The 27,743-nt window shown below is 40.1% G+C and overlaps 4 protein-coding genes across 7 annotated transcripts in view; 1 reads left to right on the forward strand and 3 right to left on the reverse strand.

The window, feature by feature from the left end:
• bicd1a (bicaudal D homolog 1a) overlaps positions 1–6,563 on the reverse strand; it is a 29,957-nt gene extending 23,394 nt beyond the window's left edge. Inside the window, exon 1 of one of the 3 annotated variants that reach the window (XM_042224084.1) lies at positions 6,024–6,563. In XM_042224084.1, coding sequence (XP_042080018.1) covers positions 6,024–6,239 — 216 coding nt within the window. In that variant the 5' untranslated portion in view covers positions 6,240–6,563. The remainder of the gene's footprint in view (positions 1–6,023) is intronic. The other 2 variants (XM_005930360.3, XM_005930361.3) reach the window with 2 other exon arrangements.
• A 1,802-nt stretch (positions 6,564–8,365) lies between these two features.
• Positions 8,366–11,471, reverse strand: LOC102301353 (intestine-specific homeobox). The gene is made up of 5 exons (XM_005930359.2): positions 11,071–11,471; positions 10,917–10,973; positions 10,650–10,798; positions 9,010–9,123; positions 8,366–8,737 (listed from the first exon to the last, which is right to left on the reverse strand). The coding sequence occupies exons 1-5, from the start codon at positions 11,306–11,308 to the stop codon at positions 8,582–8,584; spliced, it is 714 nt and encodes a 237-aa protein (XP_005930421.1). The 5' UTR covers positions 11,309–11,471; the 3' UTR covers positions 8,366–8,581.
• A 2,522-nt stretch (positions 11,472–13,993) lies between these two features.
• zgc:110789 (Xan_ur_permease domain-containing protein) lies at positions 13,994–21,666 on the forward strand. 2 transcript variants are annotated; one of them, XM_014336159.2, is made up of 13 exons: positions 13,994–14,245; positions 14,332–14,408; positions 15,003–15,137; positions 15,456–15,613; positions 16,816–16,975; positions 17,429–17,610; positions 17,981–18,101; positions 18,205–18,361; positions 18,622–18,875; positions 19,046–19,210; positions 19,302–19,410; positions 19,499–19,594; positions 20,342–21,666. In XM_014336159.2, exons 2-13 carry the CDS (start codon positions 14,361–14,363, stop codon positions 20,608–20,610), a joined length of 1,854 nt encoding a protein of 617 aa, XP_014191645.1. In that variant the 5' UTR covers positions 13,994–14,245; positions 14,332–14,360; the 3' UTR covers positions 20,611–21,666. The 2 variants fall into 2 exon arrangements, with proteins under 2 accessions (XP_014191645.1, XP_005930419.1); XM_005930357.3 differs by having other exon boundaries at positions 13,994–14,408.
• On the reverse strand, positions 21,214–24,715 carry LOC102301045 (protein FAM180A). Its single transcript, XM_005930358.2, has 3 exons — positions 24,473–24,715; positions 21,916–22,013; positions 21,214–21,816 (listed from the first exon to the last, which is right to left on the reverse strand). The coding sequence occupies exons 1-3, from the start codon at positions 24,549–24,551 to the stop codon at positions 21,487–21,489; spliced, it is 507 nt and encodes a 168-aa protein (XP_005930420.1). The 5' UTR covers positions 24,552–24,715; the 3' UTR covers positions 21,214–21,486.
• Between the last annotated feature and the right edge of the window lie 3,028 nt (positions 24,716–27,743).

The following is a 27,743-nucleotide window of genomic DNA, read 5'->3' on the forward strand; positions in this document are numbered from 1 at the left end:
AGAAATCAATGCATAATTCCCACTTCAATCCAGGGGGGGACTGTAGGGGAATAATGAGATGAGGAGGGGCACGCTGAGCTGATGGTGTAGTGCACAGCTAAAAGATTGAAACACTACCATCTCATGAGATATTGATTCAGCCCTTCTGTCCATGTTTACTGCCTCTGCCAATGTAAAACAGGAGTCAAAGGAGGAGGTGGAAGGAGAAGCGAGAAAACCCTTTCTCCCCAGCTGCTGCTTTCTTGTTTGAGAACGTCAAACACACCAGAAATGTTAATAAGTATTCAAGTTCTGCTAATCCTTTTAATCAATGTTCCTTTTTTCCTTCTATAGAGTGACAGTACTAATTAAAAAAAAGCCAGATGTGCACAGCAGGGAAAAAGTGACTCTTCATCTTGAATGTAGTCAGATTACACTGTTCCATGTCTGCTTAAGAAATCTGAAACTTGGTGGTGGTTGCTCATTCTAAGAAAAGTTCATCTAAAGCAATTTCTCACACACGATCATTGACTAACAGCATATCACGTTAAGTTGTGCAAATCCTTCAAGAAACTGTTTCAGTCATCTAATGTGGAGCTAGGACTCAACTGCAGAGGAGAGAGTGAGATATTTATTCAGTCTGATGTACAAGTTCATCCAAAGGCACACAAACAGAAACACACAAGGAAGGTCAGCCAGTGCTGCAACAAAGAATGTGGGGAACACAACAACATTTATACACAACAGGAAACAGGACACAGCATGAGACACAGGTGATGGTAATCAAAGACAATTCGACAGATGGGGGAAGTAAAACTAAACACAAGGCACCAGAGACAAGTAAGTACCAAAATAAACTAAATCTAAACTAAACAAGTACAATCTATAGTACAGTATTCCCCCTTTCCCTCCGCTTATTCTCATCCTTGATTTCTTTCCCTTCTCCCTCTTCAAATGCTTTTTAGAAATTGGGACATTCTCCGAGATGGCACACTGAGATCAATTTCCAGGTCACAGGCATGAAGATGGAGGAGAAAGGAGACGAGGCACAAATTATGGAAAGGAGACAATAAGCTGTGATATGACACATGTCCCTACCCAGATTCAAACTTGGGAAATTGCAGCTCAGTTTAGGTATCGTCCACTGCAAGCTACAGGAATCCATGCAAACACAAAGCTTGTGAATATTTAGAAATCACACGACACTTATAAAGCGCTTTGAGGTCAGGGTTAGCCCCGCCTACTATAGGTACAAATTAAGCAGGTGAGGAAGAGACACAAGGAGAAAGGATGAGGCAACAGTCATACAGTGTTCTCATACTGACTTCTATATTAATTAGATTCAGTGTTCCATGATGTTAAAAGAAAATGGATATAATACTGTTTTTGTATTTATCACACATACAGTTGATCATCTTTGATAACAGCCAATAGGATTTCAAAAGAAACACATATAATTATACAGTCCAGCTCTTTCTCATGCTTCTTTGAGAAAGACAGATAAACCTGTGCATTCTTGTTCAGTAAGCTTGCTCTTCTTCAGCTTCTTTCCTCTGGATACAGTTTATGAATTAAGAAATCCTTAAATATCCAAAGATTCCAGTCATAGTGAAATCATTCACGTGATTGTGGACTATGTTTTTGAAGCCTTGGGTTCAGGTTTTTGCCATCCTTTTCATCTTCTTCCTCTTTTCTTTCAACCAGACTTGACCATATGCACAAACTGTAGAGCTGGGGAGGTATCAGCTAACACTAGCACTGGTTAGATAACAAGATGAATCCATAATTCACTGACATATTAGATGGTATGCTAACGTTGGCAGATGATAAACAGGCTGTATACAAAGCTGAACAGCCCTTCCAGTAGAACAAGATGGAGGCTGAAGACGAAGAAACTACGCCAACCTTTAGTGGCCACACCCCTTATAATGAAATACAACTTAAATAAACGTTTTACCGATTTGAATACAATTTAAACAGGGCTGCTATAAAATCCCCCCTTACAGGTGTCATGGACAGGAAAGCTATAAACAGCTGTGATGGTGTGTTCAGACCAAATGTAAAGCAAAGTTTCACCTTGTGTACCTTTGAAAAATGCCCTAGCTGGAGTATTTTTGGACCATTTTGCAACCTACATATTATCACCCCCCCATTAGCTTAACAGCCAGTAGACATAACTGATAACTGGAGTAATTTAACAGTAACACACTTTTATAACATGCGAGCAATTGCTAAAATCTCGCTCATTGTCTCCTTTTTTGTTCTGTCTAAAAGTAAAGTGCACATCATACAAAAGACTTCCTTTCATTTCTGTTTGTTGCTGGCTGTGGGAGAATCTCAGCTGACTGTGCTTGTGCAACACAATGCAAACAAGTTGTTAAAATGTCTGATGATGAAGCTTAAACCTTACAGGAGAAGGGAGTGCAGGGCCCGGTCTTTTAGCATTACGTTCTACTTATCTGATTAGGAAATTCCACGTTGATCTGATGAATCGTGACTCAGCTTTTCTTTTTTGGTCTTTCAGATTACCATGTGAAGTCTTTGACACAGATCTCAGCTGGCATTTTTCATGGCCCAAAGCAGAGGGAACAAACTGACCTGTGAACTGCCGGTTCCCAACTTATCACAAATGTCATTTCTTCTGCAAGCTTCTGATCCGAAAGACCCAAAAGATGACTTATGAAAGCAGCTGAAATTGCTAACTTTTATTTCACATGCTTCCTCAGATCCAAGGTGTATGAAACATGTCAAGCATTTTTATTCAACTAAACAAAATAAATAATTATATTATGAAATGATAGCAGAGCGATTCTCTTCCAATACTTCTTAAAGGTAAATTCAAGCTTTGCTGACAGCGTGAATCCCTAGAAAGCATGTAACCTCACTAACATGATGGAACTTATTCTGCTCTGCAGTGGCATCCTCCTCCTTCTGCCTCCTACTATGTGTCCTTCATGAGGTTGATCTGCCCAGAGATAGCGCTAACAAGCCAGAGCCACAGGGTAGTGATGTCTCTGTCACTGCTTAGGCAGCTATCCAGAGACATACAGTGCATACACACAGAGAAACAAGGAACGGCTGATTGGGTCGTGAGGCAAACACTGAGATGGGGAGGGAGAGACGGAGCTGGGTGAGGGAAACAATGTATAGGTAAACAGTGGACAAAAATAAAATATGTATTCAGTGCCAACACATGCTCTTGGACCCTGCAGATAGCAAAGAGATGCAATTGCAGTTATTTTTGAAGAAGCAACAGTATGATGAATATCACTGGAGCAACATCAATTTCTTACAAAGGACTGGGATCATCATCATCATCAAAAACAACAACAAAAAGCAAAAATGTCCAAAAAAGAAGTTTTTGTGCATGATTGTACACACAAAGACTGTTTGACTTATTTGCGTGGAGGATGCTGATGTGTCACGTCACATCATGACTTTCCATATCCAGGTCCTTGTGGTTCATTGCATAGCAGATACTCACACAGATACACACTGTTTGTAAAACAAGCCCAAATTAGTCCTGTGTTACAGTAGCTGAGGCACTTGTGTCTTGCATAGGTTTCTCCACGTGTTTAGTTTGTGAGCTGAATGTGCAGCACAAGCAGCGCTCTAACCAGCGTCTCCCCACCAGCTGGGACCTGGATTGAGGGCAAACAACCTGAGCACATGGGGAATACAGTGCTGCCGTATGTGTGCCTACAGAATGTATGCAAACGCAGTAGGAACATGCATGCAAATCTGGGCAGCTTGGACATACACACATGCAGACACAATGGCATATGATCTGTGTGGCATCTGGATAACAAATACACACTTCAGGCATTTGTTCTTTGTTTCTACAAGTATGATAAAGTAGCCTTTTGTCAGTTGTTGCTGAAAAATATAGAACAATGTAATACAAACAATACGACTGAAGAAAAACATTGTAATCTGAAACAAAAAAGTTGTCTACCTTTCGCTGTAATTATATATTCTATTCCACTTAATCCCAGAAGCAATTTCAGTTTCTATCTGGAATTTCTGCACCTTTTATTTTGCACCTCTCCCGAGTACGGGGAGAGCAGATGTGATGTTATTGAAGTGGCAGGTTTGCACTCTGCCATTTGGTCTCTTATTCATAGAAGTGTGCAGCAGACACACAGGATCCCAGAGGTGGGGTTTTTTTCTGCTGAAGCAATATCACATACAGAAAATGTTGCCTCTGTCAAGCGAGAGGTCAATCATACAGGCAAGCAGATGTGAGCCGACCACAACACTGAGGAATGGTTGGTGGTTTTTTGCTGACCTGATGTTCTTTTTCAGTTAAAATCAAAGTTTTACTACAAATGTGAAAACTAAAAGGATGAATAATGTACGAGCAGCTGCCTACACTACTGCTTAAAAGCAGTTGACGTGCTTAATTTATTTTTTAGAGGCAACTTCCTCTCACAAAGTCAGTTCTTCCAGTATGCTTTAGTCTTATAATCGTCTCCCCTCTTAAAACACGGCCATGTCTTTATATTTCTTCTCCATTATCTTTTCTTTCTCAACATATTCTCACCATAGTCCATCATAATACCCATCCCTCTGTAATCCATAAGTGTGAGTTATCAGCTTGACACTGCTGAGCTGCTGGCTGTATCACGCTGTCTCCTCAGCTTTCTTGCTGTGCTGTTATCTGCACTAAGATCGTTCAGATTCTGCATGCGTGTCAAACCGAAATGTTAAGCTAAGCAGTGGAATAAAAGGGTACGAGGAACAAAGTATAAATACAATTAAGCATGCAAAATGTAATGTGATAAGTGATGCTTAATGTACTGTGTGGATTCTTTTTTATTTGGCTATATTTGGTGAGCTAGTTGCACAAGAAAGAGTCACTGATGTGTAGGATGAATGTGGACTTTTAGAGGTTTATTTCAAATGTTCTACACGTGAACCAGAATCAAAATGATTCTTATGTGAAAAACTGAAACAATAAAAAGAATAATTCAGAGAATTACTTTGACCAGGGCTGTTGGCTATCTTTGAAAGGTTTAGCTAACACCCTTAACATATCAAAAAGATCACCTGTAACACATGATGCATTCTGAAAGTCCTCTATTATTTGCTTTCAGAAAAAATAAACAGGGTATTAAAAGTTATTTGACAGCCTAACAGAAGAAACACATCATCTTAATAGTTTCTCAAGCAGCTTTCTTGTGACTCGATGACTTAAATGTTCGACCAAAGCAACTGATGTTCAAGTGATAATAGATGACTCCATGTAAATAATGACGGGGCCTATCTCGATGCCACGGACACTCACAAGCACTCACCGCACCAGTGTAACCAGCCTTCAACTCCTTCTTCCAATGGTCAGCAATTTCCATAGGCGACCTTGGACCAGGGAGCCCTGTCAGCATCTGCCTCTTGCTACATGTATGCGCTGAGTAACTCGACACCCTGCAGTCATTAGCCAGGTCGACACCTACCTTAAAAGATCTTGAATTTTAACGACATGTTTTGATGTGATTTTATCTCTTATAATTCAGACCAGTTGATTATTGAAGCACCATATGGCCTGCAGTGAAATACCCTCAAGAAACATCTAAGCAAAAAAAATAAAAGGTCCTAAAAGAGTCCCTGAAATTCCCTAATGACTCTTCTTACTATGGAAAACAAAGAAACTCCCTGTTGTGGGAGCTGAAGTGGACTGTTACTGTGTGCTTGCAATTCCGACACTGTAATGCTCAGTGCTGCTCGATATACCCACTGCACAAACAGCATTTTACATTATAATTTATTCATAAAGCAATTTATTCATACAGTGTTGCACATTTTCCAGCTGGAGGATCTTCAATTGCATCATATTTAAGTTGCATTAAACTATTGCTCTTTTTGAAAGCCCTGATAAATTGCCGCCCCCACTCTGCCTCTGGGCGTCAAACAGGTTTATAGATACCCGCTGAGCGTCACTCAATTGAGGTGCAAGCGAGTCACACACCTGACTGCAGTGCTTTCCCCTCCCTACAGAATGAAAACAAATAAATAAATAGAATCACTGCCCCATCCTCTCCTCTTACCTCTTGTAACTGCTCCAACTCCTTCCTGAGGATCTCTTGTTCGGTCTCTAGCTCTGTATACTTCTGCTTCAGCGCCTGATTCTCCTCCAGGACAGCTAAACCGCACTCCGCAGCCCTGATCTTTTCCCGGTTCGCCTCGGCCAGTTCCTGGGCGAGCCGCTCCACCTCGGCGCGGTACTGATCCACCGATTCCCCGCATCCTGCACCAGCGGCCATCGCCCCTCTCTCTCGCTTTCGCTTCGACTAAAAGCTTTATGTCCCCCTGTCTGTCTGCGGTTCCCCCCGTCTCTCCACCGCTTTGGACAGAGGCAGATGAGCCAGATAGGCGGGCGGAGGCTGCGAGATGATGAATATCCGCCCCCCACCCCTCCTCTCCACTGAGAGCCAGCTGCAGACTGGAAACGAAGCACAAAGTAAAAACAACAACAACAAAAATAAATCTGTTTTAGCGCTTCAGTATTCTGAACGACATTCAACAGCTGATAAAAAAAAAAAGCTTTAAATAAATGACAGAATAAAATCAGGTCAGTGGTGTCTTCTGTTTGACACACAGCAAAAATGAGAGCATCAATTTCGCTTATTCATGGGTGCAGGGGCGCCATCTGTCGGTTACTCTGGTGTATTGCTTCCCATCTGAGCGTCTGCAAACATGTAAATGTTACTGAGTAAACGGATGCCTTCTGCTTTTTAAATGTTTTAATGATTACATTACGTTTTCTTAAGGAAATAAATAATAATAAATTCGTATATGAAAAAATTAAACCAAAAACTGGTGAATTTTGAAATCTTTATCAACCAGGTAGGTGCAATTTATAAGCTTTTATGTCATATAATCAATGTGGATTTTTATAATCTAATAAAAAGTTTAATCAGACTACTTGTATACGTATAGTAAAGTCTCACTGCAGATATAACAGGAAACACTAATATATATATATATAATTTAGTGTTTAATATCACTCTCAGGTTGTGTTTATACCATAAAAGTTATTTGTGTCCATTGCGTTTAAAAAATTGTTTTTACTGACATCAATATGCTTTTTATACCAGACAGGGGTCCTGATGCAAGTTAGTGCCTTAGTGAAAGAAGTTTTTCTTACAGTTGCAAAGACTGCGATATATTTAAGGTGAAAAGAAAATGGTGTACAACCCTGTATTGGGTAATCTCTTCCTGTGTTGATTCCTTTATGGCACTCGTGACCAGTAAAGTCTCCGAACTATATGGAAACGATCTTACTCTCAAAGTAAGCAGGTACAGCTAATCTATGTGGATCCTTTCTAACTGAGACAATAAAAGTTTAATGGAAAAATAGTGACAAAGTATAAAATAATAAATTAAGATCAAATGTGAACAATAAACTAACATTCGATGTAAAACATTGCAACAGCTATTTGCCATAAGATAACCTGTCTGGTATCAGTAACTAAGGTTTCCCAGGAATTATTTCAGCCTTTTAGGAAATGTAAGATGCCAGTTTGGAATTACAATAACAAAATCCAATAAAAGTACAATTATGAGGTTCTCAAGGTTGTTGTTTTTTCTCTTTCCAACAACTATTTTTGTCCCCTTACTGTAATCCCTCCCATTCAGCCACCAGTGTGGTTTATCTTACAGCAAACACATGCAATAAAGTAAGATAAGGCCAGGGTGAAAAGTTTAGCCATACTCAGAGCCCTGTTAAATGTAATCAGTTATGACCCTGTCAAGTAAATTATTGAATTGATAGCGAAGGCGACGCTGTGTTATCTCTCTTATAATTGGTAATTATTTGGGAACTGGCCTATGTAACACTTCTCAGAAAAACCTGGAATTGTTGCACGCAGCAGGTTTCAAGGTGACTGGTGAGCACAAGTCATTAAAGCAAGGCCACGAACAATACTTAATATAAATATGTAACATTTGCTCGGCAAAGGAACAAGAATGAATCAAAACTTTTCACTCTTTAAGTTCGCCTAGAACACAATTATTTATATAGCTCTATAGCCCCAATATACAGTAATGACTCACCCTGTATTTCTCCTTTGATCCCACATGTTGTCTAAATCTGACCTGCCAATAACCTCAAGTTACAAGCCCAAATTAAGATAAGGAGAGGTTGTCAGAAAGTCAAACAGATGAACAGGTCATGGCAAAGCTGTATCTTATCTGTGACAAGGAAAAATCGTGTCATGAAAAAAAACACAGCCAAATGCTTTGCTGCACAGTAACAGTGCGGTGACACGGCTCTCTCTACCAAGAAGTATATCACGGTACAGGACGCCCTCAAACCTTGATCTGTACAAATACATCAGTACAGACTAATCACGAGGACTTTTATTTCAAAGAAAGACATCAGGACGTTTGAAGCAATCAGCTTTATTGAGATAAAAAAAAAAGATCAGTGCCTTTATTTCAGCTTCACACAGTGTGACACATTAAAAGCAAAATATACGGCTACAGTATTTTACAGATTCGTGTTTACGTTTGAGTATCATCTCAAACTTTTTTCTTTGCCTCGTGTAATTAAAAACAATGTAAAAAAAAAAAGTGTTATGCAGAATTGGTGAAGGTGCTATCGTTATGTTCCCAGCATGTCAACATAGAGAGTCCTGTGACCAGGAGAATGTGCGGCGGTCAGCACAACCGGTGTTGTTGATGAGCTGAAATACAGCCTTGATTGAAGAGGTTTTGGTAAACAGCAGGGCAGGCAGCACATTGCTTGCAGCTGGGGCTTCTGTGAGAGCAGAGAAAGATGTTTATCTCACAGGAATAACCAAGATATTCTACTTATGAACCTCATCAATGGCTCAGTTACTAAGAAAGTCACGCTGTATTCAAAGACTTTATAATATCATAAACATTTTATTGTTTAAATATGTCTAAGCTGTGTGCTTTATTTCTTAATTGTAAAGAACTTCGAGCTGCGTTGGGAATATGAGGGAAGCCTTATAACAGAACATGTGAGAATAATAAATACACATTTTACAAAAATATATGTCAAATTACCTCATAATAAAGCCGGTGAAGATTGGTCGAAAGTAAGCGCTGCCTGCTGATCAGCTCTATGTCTCTGAGTGTTTCAACCTTCCTCCATTTGGCCCTGCGGTTTTGGAACCAAATCTGAACAACACACACAATGACCATTTATTTAGAAAAATTAACTAAACTTCAATAATACTAATACAAGCATGAAGAAATGTTAATGCAGTTAATTTACCTACAATGAACCAGTTCACAATAAAAGGAGTCTAAAACTAACAATGATTCAAAACATTTTTATAAAAACCCCTAAACAGTGTTGCAGTTTGGAGCTAATGATTTTAAATGTGTGCTCCTATCCCGTCTCACCTTATCATTAATCATTTGAGGTTTTGGCTTGTGCAAGAATTCTGTCCAAAGACCATTATTGTCTCTGCACTAATGTGCAAAGACACACAGTTACTGGGATTAGGTTAACTGATGAGTCGCCCACAGGTGTGACTGTGAGTGCCGATGGTCGTGTCCAAATTCATGGGCTGCATCCTCCTGAGGACCCGGGCTTCGCGGTCTACGTGGGCGGGTCCTCAGAAGGTCGGGTAGGCCGGAAGTAAACGGCTGGGGAAATTGGACGGTCTAGCCTTCTGATTAGCGTCACCGCTGTCTCAGCCGTCTGGTCCTCGCTATCTAAAATATAACAGGACACTGGCGTAAATTCTCGACCGTCTCATACTTCTGTTTAATCAGTGTTCTATTTGGCGTTTAGTCAGCTGTGTAAAAACCAAGGAGGAACCCACCCGGGGGATTAATAAAGTTTTATTTTATCTAATTTAACAACTTTAATCTCCGCCAAGCCGATTTACTCACGAACAAACAAAACACTGAAAAAAGCCAAACAATAACATTTTTAGGTTGTCTAAGTGACTTATATATTACGTTTAACCCGAGCAGCGAAACTCCGCGGTGATGTGAAAATGATGTGCCGGGAGTTGTGCCGTTCTCGGCCGCATCAGTAACCCTCGAGCTCCAGGCTAGCTGTCGAGCTGGTGGGTGGCAGACGTCTCCGAAAACGTCGAAGCATTTTTGCAAATATGGGATATCTTGATAAACCAAGCAGATATTTGATGTTTACACAGCTACTTTCTCGCCTGAAAATGTGTTAAAAGTTTATTTTGTGACCCAGAAAGATTAGTAAGAGTAATTTTAAAACTTGGTAGCGGCCGCCATTGTTGGAAACTGGAGTCCTTCAACTTCGGGGAAAAGAGGGCGCATTTGTCGGCTGTATTCGGGGGAGTCTACGAATTTGAACAGCCTTCGGCGCGTCGCTGTGACGTAATCGGTCTACAAATGCGGCCTCTGGAGGATGCAGCCCATGAATTTGGACCAGGGTGTACATCGCCTCTCACCCTGAAACACCCGGGACAGGCTCCAGCCACCCCGCGACCCTGATAAGGATAAGCTGAAGAGAATGGATGGATGGACTCGTTAGTGCAATCAGTCAGACAGTTGGGGTGTTTGGAGCTTGCTGATTTGATCAAATGGACATAACAAAGTAGTCACTGATACCAACGTAGCGCCAATAATAATATTACTCTGTTTATGTGGCCAGTATTAAAAATCTCACTATTTTAAGTTGAAAATAAAACCAAACCAAACAACGTGTATCCCACCTGTATTCGGCTCTCTGTCAGCTGCAGGCGAGAGGCTAACTGGTCTCTGGTGCTAATATCTGGATAATGGGTTTGCTGGAAAACCTTCTCGAGCTCCTGCACCTGGAATGGTGTAAAAGTGACCCTGGTTTGCCTCTTTCTTCTTTGACCTGTGAGCAGACAGTTTGAAACATATGATAGTAAAGAAGTGGTTCAATTTCAAACTGATTCATTCTTGAATCATCCTTTTAATCGATTTTTCTACTCATATATAAATGTATTACGCACTCTTGCAGTCTCCTGCAGCTTTTGGAGCCTCTTCATGTAGTCCCATATTCTGAGTTTCTATTGACAGAGTGAAAATTTCAACATCAAAAGGAGAACACACACGTTCTGACAATATTTGAACCAATATTTTTTACAGTAAGGCTAAAAAACATACCTGTACATGGATGCTGGTTATATACTTGGCTGTTTTCTCTGATGACAGACCAGTTCCGATGTACTTCATTCTCTTTTCTGACACATGAGGGCCTTTTCAGAATTTCTTCAATTGAATGCGGTATTTTATTCCTCGGCTGAGATTCCATTCCTTTATCTATTTGGGATAACTCTTTTTTTGAGTCTCCTCTCTTCCATATTTCCATCATTTTATCGCCTACCGTCAGCTCATCTGTCATTATATGTTCCTTTTATAGTCAGTTCTTGGTCACCAGTTTAAAAGATACAAAATATTCCTTGTGCTCTGTCAGGCTCTTTCAGTAAAAACAAAATGAATAGAAATAGAATAGAAATCTCTTGATGTCTGACTTCTTCTGTCTGGGATCTTTGTTACACTCAATGCTTTACAAGGTGAGAACACATGAGTGTCCTCCCACTGCTGTGAGCAAGTGTTTGACCTGCGTCACATGATCATAAAGAGGAGGAGCTACTGCATTATGCCACAGCGTACTTTTGAAAAAGAAATACTGCATTCAGCATCCAGCATCCAGCATTCAAAGTTTTAATCTTTCATATATAAGCTATTAATTTAAGGTGTGTGCTCAATTAATTCTCCAGATAATGGCATCTGGTTGTTATCACGATGTTATCACGATAGAACTGAGTAGTTCAGTTTGCTCTGAGTCTTTATTTCCTTCAGCAGAATCAGCAGGACACCAGGTTCCTGTTTTGTAGGATAGATTTGTACTCTAAATCTGCAGCTTGATTATCACCTTGATAAAATTTCACCATAAACAAATTTAAAATCATTGCTTCTCTTTCTTATCGCCTGATTTATTGCACAGTAATCTTTATCACCTTGGCCTCTGTATGCACTCTGACACTTTAGTTCAACTAAAAAAAAAGCACTGAGCTGCAGAGTGTAGGAGAAAGTGGTCTGTGTCCATCTAGTGGTACCGGCCTCTCAGTGCACCTGCTTGTAATTCTCTGAATATAACAATGAACCCTCATGAACAGCATGAACCCTCTGAGCTTGGGGGGCTGAAGGTAAGCAATGCACATGTTTAAATACTTTATATTAACTCATTAACCACTTATGAGTCACAAAATGTGACGCACATGTGCCTCTTGTGATCTCTAGGTAATCCGGTATGCACCATTCCAAGTCAGAGCTAAGTAGGGCTGATAAAGACACGAACACAATACATCATATCAAAGAGAAGCTAATCAATTATAGCAAGCTCACACTTAATCGAAGGTATGGTGAGAAAACTATAAGGAGTAACAACATGCGCTTTCTTACCGGCAAACTCCGGTAAGTTCAAGCCAAACTGCACGGCTCGTAAAACTATGAAGGTCACAGGATGCAATCAGACACAAGATAAGAGCCAAAACATTTAGACCGAGGCCGTAAAAGATTACAGTCAACGTTGTTATGTCTCATTTGCACCTCCCAGCATGTTACAAGAATAAGAGCTTCATTAAATCTTAGTGTCGTTCAGCAGTTTTGTTTGTTTCAGTGCTAAATCATTATGTGTATAACTTCTTTTCCATTGGTATTTCAATCACTGACCAGATATTGCTACTCCACTGACCTTTGGCCTTCTATTGGTCTTCTTGGAAGAGAGCTGTCTTTCTCTCACTCTGTGTGTGTGTGTGTGTGTGTGTGTGTGTGTGTGTGTGTGTGTGTGTGTGTGTGTGTGTGTGTTCATTTCAGTCAGAATTCAGTTTTATTTGATAACACCAAATCACAACAAAGTAATAACAATAATAAACAGAACTGGCTCCTGGAGGAGCAGCCGTCTGCTGTGACCGTCCATTTGCTTCCTTTTCTTCATTTCACCTCTTCTTATACGCTTTAATTGTGTAAGTAAGATGCTGCAGAGCCAAGGCTTGTTCAATACTTTTGGTTTAAGAGTCATTTTTTGCTGGTACCTTTTATGTTACACCCCCTGAGTGTTTGTATTTATTAGTTATCCTCTAATATTCACTTCTCTTTTTTGTTTTTGTTTCTTTTTTGCAAATGATATTAAGCCTTTAAAAATAACACTGTTTCTACAATCGGGCCTTTGCTCGCTGACATGTGAGTCACATGCACTCAGAGTAGACCGCATGATGCCCCACTCCTGCTACTCTCCTGGGTTTGTAAGTTTCATGTGACCTCAATTTTCTTCAGCTATTTTATTTGTTGGATACGTTCCAAGATTCCAGCTCAACTATTTAAATACTCCACAGCAGTCAGGATAAACCCTTTCTCAGGATTCTAGTTTAAAATTGTATTTTCTAATTTAGTTCTAACACTTCTGCTCTTCCTGACAAGGAAACCTTCTCATTTTGGTGATCATCTGACTTTTCCTTCAGAAAACCTTTGCAGAATTCAAATGTCCGGGCAATGACAGAACGGAGAGTTCCACAGGCATTCATATCCTTTAAGGATGAATGATATTGGTTGCTTTTCACTGGTGTCTTTGTGCTGCCAGCGTGTGCCTTAGATCCTGATTTTGGAATAAGAAGAGATGTGCACCAATAATCATATGACATGCACACAGAAATGGATGCAAGCAGTGTGAGGATGAGCTTCTGCTGCTTGTCCAGCACATTAATGAAGTGGTGGTGGGCTGTTATCAAACTCCTAACAATATAATCTGGTTTACTATCATTTTACGGGAAGTAGAAATATACAGTAAATTAGGAAATTAAATTAACATCTACAGAACATTTTCTAGTCATCTATCAATACCAGCTTTGTGATTATTTGTCAACATGTGATCACTGCAGAAGTTTACCCTCCAAAACAAACATTTGGTGTTAAATTTAGAAAGAAACTCTGGGAGGGGGAAGTCTTTGTCAAACTAAAGGCTGTATTCTTTAACTGTTAAACATCTCTGACTGCAGAGCTGAGCACAGGTCACCACATACAGCAGACTTGCTGCTTCTTCAGCTTTAGAATTATATGACCTATGCCGAGGAATTAAATCTTTTAATACTTTCTTGCCTAAAGAGTTCTTGGTAAGAGATTTTATCTCCTGCCAGCCAAATGCCGGGCGGTCAGCTGCTGATTCTGTTGTAATTCGGTTCACATGAGCTGCAGGTGGGATCCATTTTGATCAACAAAAGCTGCAGTCTCATGTCTGAACTCTGCGCGTTCAGAATACTCTGCCTGCTCCGACCCGTCTGTACGCTCTCTCCCCTCTATCAGATGCTCCTCCTGATCCCTCCCCTCTGATTAATGGTTTTCATTCTGTTTTCTTTCTCGGCTCAGGAGACCACAAACTGGACCTATAGCCTGACATGGCTCCAGAAAAGGAAAGTAATGGACTTGACAACTATACCTTTGCGGTGAGTGTTGCTTTTAATTTTATATTAGGAAATGATTAGAGAGATTGCATAGTCTCTACACAGTTGTAAGCACTGGATTCAGAATCACATCTTGGCATTCATAACTCTCAGGTGTCCATGTGGACTATAAATAATAACCCACATTCTTACCTGCAGTAACTGCAGTAACTAATATGATTAAACAGCCTCATATTAGTTTAAGATCAAACAGCTGCTTGCTGAGTGAAACAGAAGCATGAGTAGATTTTTTAAAGTATCTGTGAAATGAAGGTTTTCCTACCATCACATGATTATAGAAGGAATTCTTGATTCCTAGTGTTGAAAAATGGAACGACTTATCTGACTGCCCTGTTCTTTTCATCTTATTCTAATATTTTGGTTATGAGAAACATGAAATTAAGTTCTTTAATTATAGTTATTTACATACATTTTATAGATAACGTGTAAACACATATCAATACATGCTTCTTTTTTTAAACAAAGGGCAGTCAGTTGTGAATGATGCATACAGTGAACTGAGGATCGCAAGTGTTGATAGATCCCTGCAGAATGTTCTAGTTTGACATGTCTGCTTATTCTTCTAATGAACTAAAGCTGGAAGGACGTTTCTGTGATCTGCCCGACAACGAAAAAGAACCAGCCTCCTCTACGGACGAGTGCAGTAACAAACTAGCATACTGTGTAACAGATGTTCCTCCCTGGTACCTGTGCATCATTTTAGGAATCCAGGTATGTCAACAAAGGTTTTTTCTTTGAGTTGTTTCCCTTTGGTCATGTTTAACAATGATTAGGAGCCAGCTTTGCTGCATTGTTTCTAAAGTAACAATGTAAACATGACCAGCTTTCGCTTGACATTTCCTTGAGTGTTAGTTGCTTGGTTTTAGTTGTGTAAGCCAGATAATGAAATTTGACTTTAATTGCACCGAACCTTCACTGTAATCTCTCAGGTGGTGTACAAACATCAACCATGTACCTTTTTTTTTTTAAATGTGTAAATCCTACAACGATTAAATGAATCTCTGTTTTCCCCCAACTTTGCCCTCTCAGCACTGTTTGACTGCATTTGGAGGTATCATTGCCATCCCCCTGATTCTGTCCCAGGGACTGTGTCTGCAGCATGATGGCCTCACACAGAGCCATCTCATCAGTACAATCTTCTTGGTTTCTGGGGTCTGCACTCTGTTGCAAGTAGTCTTCGGCATTAGGTAAGGAAATAAGCAGGAACATTACTTATTGAAAACCAGGCTGTAAGGCTGCGTGGCTGTCTGTATCTGTGGGATGTCTCCTGGGGATATGCACTAGGAATTTTTGCAGTCATGAATTATATTGTGGGATTCTGGAGTGCTTTATATTTCTTTTATTTAATGTAAGATGATTTACATTAATTTATTGTTCATTCAGTGCTTTTTGATGTTCTGAGAGTATTTGTCCAACGCAGTGGTGCAGCAGGATGGAATTAACTAAGCTTCTTCTTCTTATTAAACAGCCAGAACAGAGAAGCCATTCTGCCTTTCTTCTTAACCTCTTTTGAACTATTATGTCTGCCAAAATGAATGTGCATGAACACCGAGTAGTATTTGAAAGCTTGATGGAGGTGAAATAAGTCCATTTGAGCTTTTATACTGTACAGAACTCAGCTTTTATTGTCAAATAAATAGTATTTAGTTGTTTTGCTAATTAATTTCTGCTTAAAATACCAGTATGGAAACTTCCTTGTAAACAGTGACACATGCACAGGAGAGCGAACATGATGTCACTGTTCTGGAGGCCTACAAACTTGTATGTTGTTGCTCTGAACTTCTGTTATGTGGTTGCAGACTCAGCCTGCCTGAATACTGGTGTCACAGATGGATTAACGGAGGAATTTCTATCTTATTATGTTTGGAATCTACTTCCTGCTAAGTCCACATTGTTCTGGCTTAGCACCACTCATGCTTTCTTGTCTTTCCCAAAATGTCTGCAAGTCAGCTGTGAGGGAAAACAAGCCTCGCACTTAGTGGTGCTTTTAGCGTCCCGACGACACAACGAAAACTTTCCGATGTTTCATCAAAAGAAATGTTTGCATGTTTTGTTTTTCACAAGAAAACTTCTCTTCTTCTGCGACGTGTGTGAATGATGCACTGCTTATGAGGATAGCATAATGAGGGTCATTACGTAGCAGATTATTTTAACTGACTTAACTTTCAGTCTAACAGTTTGCATAACAAGTCACACTCTCTTCACATGGTTTAAATTAACCATTTCCTTGTACATGATTCAAATAAATAGACTGCAGATGCCGTCAGAGAGGTCTTAAAAAACACATGCATGCACAGAAGACACTGTCTCAGTCAGTCTAAGCGTTTCAATCACCCAAAGATACAGTAACTGATGGTTTGCTCTCTCGTATTGTGTTCATTATTTCCAGGCTGCCGATTCTCCAAGGTGGCACATTCACATTACTGGCTCCTTCCATGGCACTGCTCTCCATGCCAGAGTGGACGTGTCCTGCATGGACTCAAAATGCCAGCCTAGTCAACACCTCGTCCACACACTTCATAGAAGTGTGGCAAAGTCGAATGAGAGCAGTAAGTAAACTGTGACAGTCTGAACCTTCAGCACTTTGATCCCATTTTTGGTTACATTTTTCTAAAAACCCGTCTGACTTGTTCTCTCCAACTGCAAACTAGTTGAGCTTGTTAAAAAAAAAGTGCTTCCAGGGAGGCACAAAGATTTCAGATTAGCGTCTGTAGTGGTCCTAGTGCCTATGCTGGAAGCCTTCAAGTTCATGCATGATGCCGAGCCACAGACTGGAACCCTCTGGTGGAGGTTGCAGCTCCTGGCTTATAGACTTGTACATGTCCTGTTAAACAGAAACACTTAAGGGTGAGGCAGATAGAATTTTATCCCAAAAGTCTAACACTGACCGGCAATGGAAATGTTTGCCAGCAAATAACAACAGAAATGTTTTTTAGTACAAAAAAGTTAATGAGGTTACGAATTCCAAATTCTGACTGTCAACATTTTTGTGTTTTCTTAAGCTTCAGGGATCCATTATTGTGGGATCAGTCTTCCAAGTGCTGGTTGGTTTTTCAGGCCTCATTGGCCTCTTCATGCGCTTCATTGGGCCTCTCACCATCGCTCCTACTATTTCTCTCATTGGACTGTCCCTCTTTGACTCAGCGGGTAGCAGTGCTGGGAACCACTGGGGCATCTCTGCAATGTGGGTAAAATTTCTAAATAAAGTCCCTAAAAAAGGCCCCATTTCTCTACATAACATAAAAATGACAAAATGAATATTTAAAGACTGCCAGAGAGATTTGTCTAGAAAATATTTCATGCCACCTTAAAGCAGGTTTCTCAATAAAATGTGTGTTAGGTTACGTTAAGCGTGCTCCCAGTCCTGCCTGGGCAAGACTTTAGAAAATAATACGCCTTCAACCCAGTAAAGCTTTAATCTTAAGGCTGCAGAGAAAAGCCTATTAAAACTTTCTTGCCCAACATCCAGTACAGCTGATCTACTTTCCTTTTTCTTCATTACATCTCAGCAATATTTACACGATGTTTTTCCCCTTTATGTCTGTGTCACACAGGACCACAGCACTCATCATCCTGTTCTCGCAGTACCTCCGTCACATACCAGTGCCCTTTCCAGCATATAACAAGGATAAAAGACTGCACACCTCTCCAGTCTACGTCTTTCAGATTCTTCCTGTATGTTGAAGACATTGAGTCTTTTCTTTTTTTCTATTAATTTTTTAATATTAAAGCCAAACAAAACAGATAACAAGGTGTTTTTGTTTTAATGCATCACAAGGTTTTGCTTGGAATCACGTTATCTTGGACCATTTGTTACATTTTGACTGTCTACAATGTACTTCCTGCTGAACCAGACAAGTATGGTTACCTTGCACGCACCGATCTAAAGGGAGATGTCATGAGTCAGGCTCCCTGGCTGGTTTTCCCGTACCCAGGTAAGATAGAAAAGCTCCGTTAAAACAACTTTGGTCATTTTCTTTGTTTCTGACTTTTAACTAAACTCAGACTGAATGGGATCATTGTTTCCACCCACATTTCTTTGTAATGACGAGGAATATCATCCAGTACCACAGTGTGGCTCAGTGATGTGTTGGAAGAAACTCACAGAGTCATCAAAGTTATCTTATTTTCAGAATAATATTTTGCAGATTATGCATTTGTGACATTTTCAACTTGCTTGCGTTTCCAAAATTAGGACAATGGGGGAGACCTACTGTCAGCCTTGCAGGGGTGATTGGCATCTTGGCTGGTGTAATTTCCTCTATGATAGAGTCTGTTGGAGACTACCACGCCTGTGCTAGGTTATCTGGAGCTCCACCACCCCCAAAACATGCCATCAACAGGGGTATCGGTATTGAGGGGATAGGCTGCCTGTTGGCAGGTGCCTGGGGTACTGGAAATGGTACCACCTCATACAGCGAAAATGTCGGAGCCCTTGGTATCACAAAGGTGAGCTGACCTGCTCTTTTATGAAGTTTTTGCTACTGTTTGGATTTTTTGGCGTTTTGTGCAGTTTTTTGCATTGTTAGTTCTTTTCCTCCCTTAAATTTGGCATTTTAAGCACAAATTTTAGTGCACTCAGATCTCAGGAAAACTGAGAGAATTTCTATTTTTTGCAGGTGGGCAGTCGGATGGTGATTGTGGCCAGCGGAGTGCTGATGGTTGTCATGGGTATATTTGGTAAAGTGGGCGCTATATTCACCACTATCCCGTCACCTGTCATAGGAGGAATGTTCATGGTTATGTTTGGTGTCATCTCTGCAGCCGGAGTTTCAAATCTGCAGGTTTGTCCTGAAGCTCAAACGTGTCGGCACATTTTCTTCTTTTGATTTGAGTTGGTTTTAACTAGACTTTGTTTCTGGGTCACATTTTCAGTACGCAGACATGAACTCGTCTCGAAACATCTTCATTTTCGGCTTCTCCATGTTCACTGGTCTGGTTATTCCAAATTGGATATTGAAGAATTCCAAAGCTATTTCTACAGGTGGACAGAAAATCTTTACTAATCTTAGAATTTTTTCCAAAAAACCTGATCATTTAAACACAGGTCTAACTGTTTACATTGTGTCCAGGTGTGGTAGAACTTGATCAGGTCCTACAGGTACTTCTGACAACCAGCATGTTTGTCGGTGGCTTCTTTGGTTTCATACTGGACAACACCGTTCCAGGTATTGCGCTTTGTTACTGTTCTGCATGTATTTAGTTCACCATGTTTAAAACACTGAAGCACAGAGCTGAGGTTATGATAAACATGGCAATTTAATGAAACTGTATTGTGGACATATTCATTTAGTTTAGTGATTATTCAATTAATTAAGAAAGGGTCAGAATGAAAAGTAATGTGAAAAAGAAAGTTTACACAAGACTCTATGACTCTACAGTGAGGACTATGAGAACTCCGAGGTGAAATAATCATTTCCTTTCTCACCCTCATCATTGTGGAGGAATGTTGACCCACTCTCCTCTACGGCATTGCTTGAGATTATTGAGGTTTGCAGGTATTTGTTTATGCACAGCCCTCTTATGGTCTGACTGTAAGGGAGCACTGAATTTCAATCTGCTCAAGCTCTAAAGTTTGATGGGTCTTTACAACACCTTGATTTTTTTTTTAACCTATTCTGGTTTAGATTTGGTGGCGTGCTTGGGATCATTATCATTGTCATTGTAGCGAGGGTCTACTTTCTCTTTCACAGGACTTTAAAAATGAAAACAGCAAAATAAGTAACATTTTTTAACCTTTCATTAGTGTCTTTCACTTCAGCTAAATTTAAAAGAACAATGTTTTAGAAATATTCTATTAGAGAATCATAATCCCGGGACACAGTGTTGTCAACATTTATGATAAACAAACCAAATCAGGAAATAGAGATAATCCAGAGTCAGTTTTTTTTAAAAACATTGAACATGTCCAACAGGATCGAAGCATGAACGAGGTATCCTTGCCTGGAACAAGGCTCATGAGGATGACTCCAGCAACACACTGGAAAGCGGAAAAGTCTACAGCCTTCCCTTTGGCATCAACTCTCATCTGTGTTCTTCCTCCTGGTTCCGGTACATCCCCTTTTGTCCTCCTACCATGCCCAACTCCTCAGATGGATGCGGGGCAGTTGCTAATTCCGTGGAACCTAAACAGCCATTGGGACAACAAGAGCCTGCACAAGTTATTACTGGAGCTGGCCTGTGAGCGGTGCACTCACTCCAGCGTGCCATTTTGGGGATTTTTCCAAAACCAGTTCCATCACAGGCAGCTCAGTTTGGACCTTGTAAAGGGCACTCTAATATTACAACACGGTGCAAAGTATTTAAATGACCTTTTAAGGTGACGTTTGCAAATTATATCCTGCACTGGGAGGTACATGATCAGCCACAAAGTTACAACCACTTAGTGGGTAAGTGATCGTTTCATTACAGTGCAATGTTCTGCTGGGAAGCCTTCGTTCCTGGCATTCATGGGGAAGCGACTTTCGCTCGTTTCAACCAACTAAACATTGTTGTAGACGAGTAACACTTTCCTTTAAGGAGGAGACTGTTTTACCACAGCGTGAGAAGTGGTTTTAATGTTGTGGCTCATCTTTGACTGGGAAGGTAGTATAGATAGACTTTTTTGTAAACTGGTGATATGATAATTGTTGATGATGTATATCTTTAAAAAACCTGAGCAGTCATCTGAATCCAGACCTGCAGTTCTCATTGGTTCAAAACTTGATGTTTTATTCTTTCATATTAGTCTCGAAATGCCGTCACATCTGGGTGCTAGTGAACAAACACTGAAATGACAGGAACATGATTAAATCCACAATGTTTAATGCTACATTCAAGATATGAATTTGTTTCATATACAGTACCTCATGTTTGCATGAACATTTGCTGTAACAGTTAATATTTTACAATGATTGTGTTTATTTTCTTTCTGTGCACTTTATGAATTCATGCTGACGTTTACTGACAGGACATTTCCATCAGGATCTGTCAGCCATCCAGCTGCAAGCTCCAACACTTCAGCTTTTCATCTGTGTGCATATTAAACAGTGAGTCATTGTGTCACAGCACCACTGCTTACTCAGTTTCTCAGTATCAGATCCTTCTTGATGGATTTGTATAGGCTTACAAAGGACTCTGCCCACACGTCTCTTTGGTATTCAGTAGCGGAGCTGACCATCTGATGGGCAGTGTACACCAAAGTCAAGACAGTGCGCTCAAAATCGTGCTGATGCAGGTAGCCAGTATGATTTGAAAGACCGGATATGAGCCTCAATATGTCTGTTAGCTTTTTCGGAATGATCTCTTCGCAGATGAAATCCAGGTTTCTTGTCTTTTGAAGGGAAGCTAGTTCAGCATCTGTGACCGAAAACGCTCCACTGGATTCAAACTGTATGCCAGACATCAGTATCTGTATTTAGTGACAAGAAAAGAAGTACTGTAACTGTTAATAGTTACATTGTCAGTGTTTGCTTTTTACTCATAAAAACTCAAAGGTTTGTTCTTTTACCTCAAACAGCAGGTGAGCATCACTGATGGAGCTGATGAAAGTGGGGTTCACCGCAGCTGTCACTCCTCTTTTTATACTACTTGCAGCTGGAAATAAGGCTGGTGCACCAAGAGACACAGACAATGAGAATCAAGGGTGTTATGAAAGCATGCGCAGTTTCACATCTGGATTATTTCTATGCATCCAAAAGACAGTTTAAATCTTTTCAGCTGGAAATCCCTGTGACAAGTAAGCAATAATCCCTGCATGGTACAATGAAATGCAGATTTTACTGTGAGGTGAAGCCTGTGACAGATGTGAAATCCAGGTTCATCCAGCTCACAGCAGCAGGTAATCTATAATAGGTGTTTTAAAGTCTGTGATCTGTAACCTTTCTTATGAATCCTATCAGCAGACAATGAGACATGACCTCAAACTTCAAAGGAAACATAGAAATCAAAGGTGGAGTGGCACATGGATTGTACAACAAGTTCCAGATGATTGTACAGAGCTGTATATGGGATTCCTTATGCTTATGATTTAAGCCAGGATGTTAAAAACAAGTTGATGGGTCAAATGCAATTCAGAAGCTCTCGTTTTTTAACTTGAATATGAATTTTACAAAAGCAGAATTGTTCCTTTGCCTTACTTTTAACTGCTTTCCCTCAGAAAAGGCTCACTAATTAGGATTAAACTCAGCGAGTCTAATGGAAACATTAGGTATCTGACAAAACTCTGTCCAGGTGTTGGTGCCACATGTCAGTGTGTAAAACCACCAGAGTTCAAGAGCCTGCGTTGTAGGGTGATGTGAAAATCTCATGAAAAACAGAAAACAACATGAAAAGTCCAGGAGGTCACTGGATTAAAACACTGAAGAGCATGAATGACTGCACAATATTTCTATCAATCTAGATTACATGGCCAAAGCGGTGGACCCAGTGAGCTGACAGTGATGGAACTAACATGTTTAAAAGGAACAAAGTTACAGTTTTCACACATTGTCCAGTCTCTCACATCCAATAATGGCGTGGTTTTATTAATGCCTAAAAGTGGAGTTTCTGCAATTCCGAGGTCCAGGTGACAGAATTTCTTTTCCTAAAAGCATGAAAACAGGAGGGAACCGTGCAAAAAGACAGACAGCAAACTGCTCCGGCATGCAGTAATATCGGCAGAATAGTGATTCAGTTCAAAAAATAAAAAAGGAAGCACATTAAGAAATTCATTGCTATTGATACGCCAGAGCCACTTACCCAGTGCCAGCACGTTCACAGCATGTGTTTATTTCAGCAGATGAAACGAGATGATATTTTAATAGACTTTAAATCAACCGAGCAAGTCGGTCATTATGTTAAGCTAACGATCTCCATTAATCTCAGTTCAATAAGGCCGGCGAGAGCTTGCATTATTGAACAGGATAGCGTTTCCTTTTTAGTAACTTCTCCAATTCACAGCGATTAAACATTTTCATGAAACATATTACTCTGAGTTACATGTTTAGGTAATTACGATTATGTCAGGACATAATTCATAATTAGCTGCATAAAATAGTAATTAAACGCCAGCACATCCAAACCTGTTTTCACTTTTATGTTCTGCTGATAGAAGATATCACAGCAAACACTGTTTTCTCTTCCTTCTCTCTTATTGCACAGTTTTACATGAAATGTTTTCATGTACATACATGTTCCTAGTTATTAAATAGCATATATTAAATGATAGAATTATATATATATATTATATTATATAAGCAAATATTAAAATTAGCATTTTTTCAAGCACGTGAGGTTGGATGAGGTTCCACTTGCATGGTTTTTACTGGTGCTGCGCCATGGTAAGTTATTCATCTATGTAAGACTTTAACTCCAAAAAAGATCCTGGACTTTAACTGCAGTCTTAAATCTCGATGACCAACTTTATTTCTTTGGCAGCTTCACATCGCAGCGGGAGGAAGTTGTTTGAAACACTGGGATAAATGCCCAAAGCGGTGTAACATCATAACACTAAAGTGCACATGGTGCTCATGTTTATCAGCTGATCTTAAAAAAGAGCCCAATAAATCTAATCCTGATGATTGCAGCTTCTCATCCCTACTTGCTTTCATCCTTGCCTTCATGTCAGTGACCCACACTCATCTCTGCTTTTTAATCGCTTTCCTAGAGTGGCGTGCTTTTTTTTGAATTGCAATGAAATCAAGATTTACAAAAACACTCAAACTCCACAGGCAGAAAGAATCATCTGTCACAAGCTGATCTGATCATCTTTGCTTTAAGCTTTTTATTATTCACAGTGTTTCCTCCTTCTCTCAGATTAGTTTACAGCTAAAGCCACTGTTTCCCATTAGAAACAGGTGCAGCTGATCTGTGATCCCAGAGCAGCCGCCAACATTAAAACATGCTTTGACTAAAAATAGACATTTAAAACTATTTAACTCACATATTAGGTGCTGGATTACAGAACAGGTGAGGAACGAGGATCACTCTGTGTTCAGCAAAGATTCCCAATCCTCAAAAAGTATTTGCAGAAACTGAACTGTTTGCTTTTCTGTAGCAAACTTACATACATGCATTTTGAGTCTTACCATTAGCCCGATGTTGTGTGGCACCTGCCTCGATGCAGCAGCAGAAAAGAGCAACTATAAGCATCTTCCAGGGCAGCATGGTTGCCTGATGTTGGTTGCAAAACTGCACAGAGGTCTCTAAATTTACTGAGCATTTGGAGCCACACACAGCATCAGACGGCACGCTTTATTCATCACTCGTGTTCTCGGATTCGGTCTGCCTTCAGAACTGTGTTTTCTCTCCACCTCCTCTCTCTCTTTTGCTCTCATGAGCAGGATTACAATGCTTCCATCTGGTTATCATTAGGTTCAAAGGCACCCTCTTACTTTTGCACCATTTTTCTGGTCTCCCCTATTTCTTGTACATGTGGACAACTTTGATGTGTCCTCTTCATGGATGCAGCAGCGATTTTCTTTGTTCAAATATGTTCTCACTGAAATGTCACAGAAAAGCTTCGTATCAAATGTAAAATTCTCATCTGTATTTAGTGTAACCTTTGCAATTCATGTCATGATTTAGCTGCAACCAGAAAAGCATATGCTGATTTCCAGTATGCACAGTGTTCACAGGCTCTTCAGCCTTAGAAACAACTTGTCATGTAACAAAGTTGTTGTCACTTGCTGTTAAATGAAGAGTTATTTGTTCATCCAACTGTCTCTAGAAAGAATGTGCTTACATACATGTATTTTATAAAGTCATGAGCTATGAATTTGCCACCAACAGTTGGTGTACCTCAGCTGGAGCATATGTGACGGTGCCAGGATGAGCACTGAACAACCAGCTTGGTCTCCGTTCTTCAGTATGAGAAATGTGAAAAGTTCACACTCCATGAACATGAAACTCGGCTATGTGATTATTTCTAACTGTATAATGTGTACAGCCTGAAGTCCGCACTGAAAACATCTGCAGAAACCACAAAGAGGCACTTTGTTCAGTGCCCGGCACCGTTCATCTTCTGCACAAGCCTGAGGAACACTAACCAAAAATACAACCGTGTAAAATATCACTTATTTGTTGTAGCGCTATTTTAGTCCCAATTTGTTCCATGTAGGAGTTCAAATTGATGCCAACGCCTGAGCACAGCACAAAGTTCTGGCATGCGTCATGTTAGTGCAGTCGAATGTGTTTCAGTGGCAGAGATGTGGCGGTCGTGTTGCTGCAGAGGAATGCAGACGCAGGCTGTGCTGAAGCTGGTAGGAGAGCTATGACCTCTGTAAGATCTCCAAGAACCACAGCTCTAGAACTTGAACAAACATACGATTCTTTCACATTCAATAAAAAATGTTATTCTGGGCTGTACAGGACCCCAAATAATTTGCTTTCTTGCTGTACTCAGTGAGTGACTCAGAGGTAGATGTTTAGTGTTAAGACAAATTTGGCCTTTTAGATTATTAGGAATAAAACAGATAATTCTTTGCAATGGCAAAGAACAGAAACAGGATTGCCAGACATGCCTGAGGACTGACGACATCCATCACATGACAGGGAAAGAGACTGTCCAGTGGTTGCGACTGCAGTATATTATGAACTGTGCACCAAGTGACTTCTTATCTCTCCCAGTAGCATCGCACGTGAAGTAATACTGACCTTTCATGTTACCATTTTGAGCAACACAGATAAATATCTGGAAAACAGTAAAAAAAAGCATTGCTGCAAGATGTAATTCTTGGAATTTTAATATCACAGTTATGCAGTGCTGTACCTGTTACTGGTGACTCGGGGATTTAAAACAGGGATTTGGCTTGCTCCCACAGCTTTTTAGGTTAACAGGTGATTATAAATGGCTCATGCATGTGAATGGTTGTCCTTCTCTATGTCCATGGTGAACTTTGCCGCCTGCCCTGTGGCAGCTGTGATAGGCTACAGGGCCCTGGATTGCCAAACTGGATAAATGGAAGAAAACATGCAGGACTTTGGCTTGCATTGGAGTTTTTTTCTTTGTCCAGGGGGATTCCTGCTATTACCAAAGTAAAATAGCTACGTGAGTCTTTTTCCATGGATAACAAGGCAATGAGGTCTCTGTGTACTATCACACAAAGGTGTCCATGAAATGTGTGAGCCTCAATAGTGGTAGATTCCTCATATGTTTAAAAGAGCCATCTTTGATTTGAACAAGGATTTGTTGTCTTCCTGCTATGAAAAGAAGAGTTTGTGTCAGTAGATATTTTTGAATTGTATTTATAATGTTTTGAAAATGATCATAGAAAACAGCTGTTTTCTAACACCACCAAGCGGTACACAGAGCGCAGCGGCATATCACAAGATGGTCAGATGAAAGAAGTCTCAACATAATATATTATATTTGAGAACTAATAGATCAGCAGCTCTCTATAAGGAACGCCTCATTGACAAGAGAAGCCACGAAAATGGCCAATAGAAGGTCAGAAAACTGCTCATTACAGCTGTAGCGAGAAGAAATGACTCTTCGAATTCACAATCTGAGCCCGAAGTGATCAAAGAGTCAACATAACATTTGATACAGGAGTGTTTAATGCATGAGTGTATTACTTTGACTGAGGCTGCAGGTGGTGGAGTTTGGCTCTGATATCAGCAGACAGCACTGGTTGCTGGTGGTGTTTTCACGCTGTGGGGATTATTCCATTCAAACTCTTTGGGGCACAATCAAGTTTCGTGTACCGTGTTGTGACCGCCATTCCAGTACTACTTCACGTTTCGATGGCAGTAATCAGATTTGAACTGAGAAGACTACCTTTGGGATCTTGTATACTTACAGCACTAACAGCATGCTGACAAATCTGTCACCATGAACTGGAAAGTTTCCTGCACAAAATTCAGCCATACAAGAATAAATAAATATGTGTTTCCATCTGTCAGATCGTATGACACAAAATATTTACTTATATTCGTCTAAATGTCACTAAAGATTACACTGTAATCATAGCTGTACCAGCCATGTTTGTCCACTAGATGGCGCCATATGCCAGCATCAATTTCCAGCTAGCGTCCTGCCACAGAACGACGTCCAGATAAAACGTTGACCTGTTTCCTCTGTTTTTATTTTCAGTTATGTGAAAACATTTGCATTTGCAAATAATTTTTGCAACTTTCATTTTATTTGTTGTCGCTTGCAACAAGATATTCGGTAAATTTCCTCTCAAGTCTTAAAAATGTACATTTGTAAAAATGTCTCTAAAAACACAGTGTTGGTAATTTCACATTTTCACATCGACCCATCAGCATTTTCTCTTTTCGGTTACTATATTCAGCATATCACGGGCAGTTGCCACTTCACAGCCTGGCAGCAGACATCCCAGCTTTTTCACAGACCAT

The sequence above is a fragment of the Haplochromis burtoni genome, unplaced genomic scaffold (genome assembly GCF_018398535.1).
Source record: "Haplochromis burtoni strain Fernald_Lab_line unplaced genomic scaffold, NCSU_Asbu1 Contig_127, whole genome shotgun sequence".
Taxonomy (NCBI): Eukaryota; Metazoa; Chordata; class Actinopteri; order Cichliformes; family Cichlidae; genus Haplochromis; species Haplochromis burtoni.

What these genes read in the sequence shown, in the direction of transcription:
- zgc:110789 (XM_005930357.3), top strand. Translation starts at nt 14,361, where the DNA reads ATGGCTCCAGAAAAGGAAAGTAATGGACTTGACAACTATACCTTTGCG. An exon ending in GGCAAAGTCGAATGAGAGCA is followed by an intron (nt 16,976 to 17,428) that starts GTAAGTAAACTG and finishes TGTTTTCTTAAG; the next exon opens with CTTCAGGGATCCATTATTGT. An exon ending in GAGCCCTTGGTATCACAAAG is followed by an intron (nt 18,876 to 19,045) that starts GTGAGCTGACCT and finishes TATTTTTTGCAG; the next exon opens with GTGGGCAGTCGGATGGTGAT.
- LOC102301045 (XM_005930358.2), bottom strand. Translation starts at nt 24,551, where the DNA reads ATGCTGCCCTGGAAGATGCTTATAGTTGCTCTTTTCTGCTGCTGCATC. An exon ending in CACACAACATCGGGCTAATG is followed by an intron (nt 22,014 to 24,472) that starts GTAAGACTCAAA and finishes TTGGTGCACCAG; the next exon opens with CCTTATTTCCAGCTGCAAGT. An exon ending in ATGCTCACCTGCTGTTTGAG is followed by an intron (nt 21,817 to 21,915) that starts GTAAAAGAACAA and finishes CACTAAATACAG; the next exon opens with ATACTGATGTCTGGCATACA.
- LOC102301353 (XM_005930359.2), bottom strand. Translation starts at nt 11,308, where the DNA reads ATGACAGATGAGCTGACGGTAGGCGATAAAATGATGGAAATATGGAAG. An exon ending in AGCTGCAGGAGACTGCAAGA is followed by an intron (nt 10,799 to 10,916) that starts GTGCGTAATACA and finishes GTCTGCTCACAG; the next exon opens with GTCAAAGAAGAAAGAGGCAA. An exon ending in TTCACCGGCTTTATTATGAG is followed by an intron (nt 8,738 to 9,009) that starts GTAATTTGACAT and finishes CTGCTCTCACAG; the next exon opens with AAGCCCCAGCTGCAAGCAAT.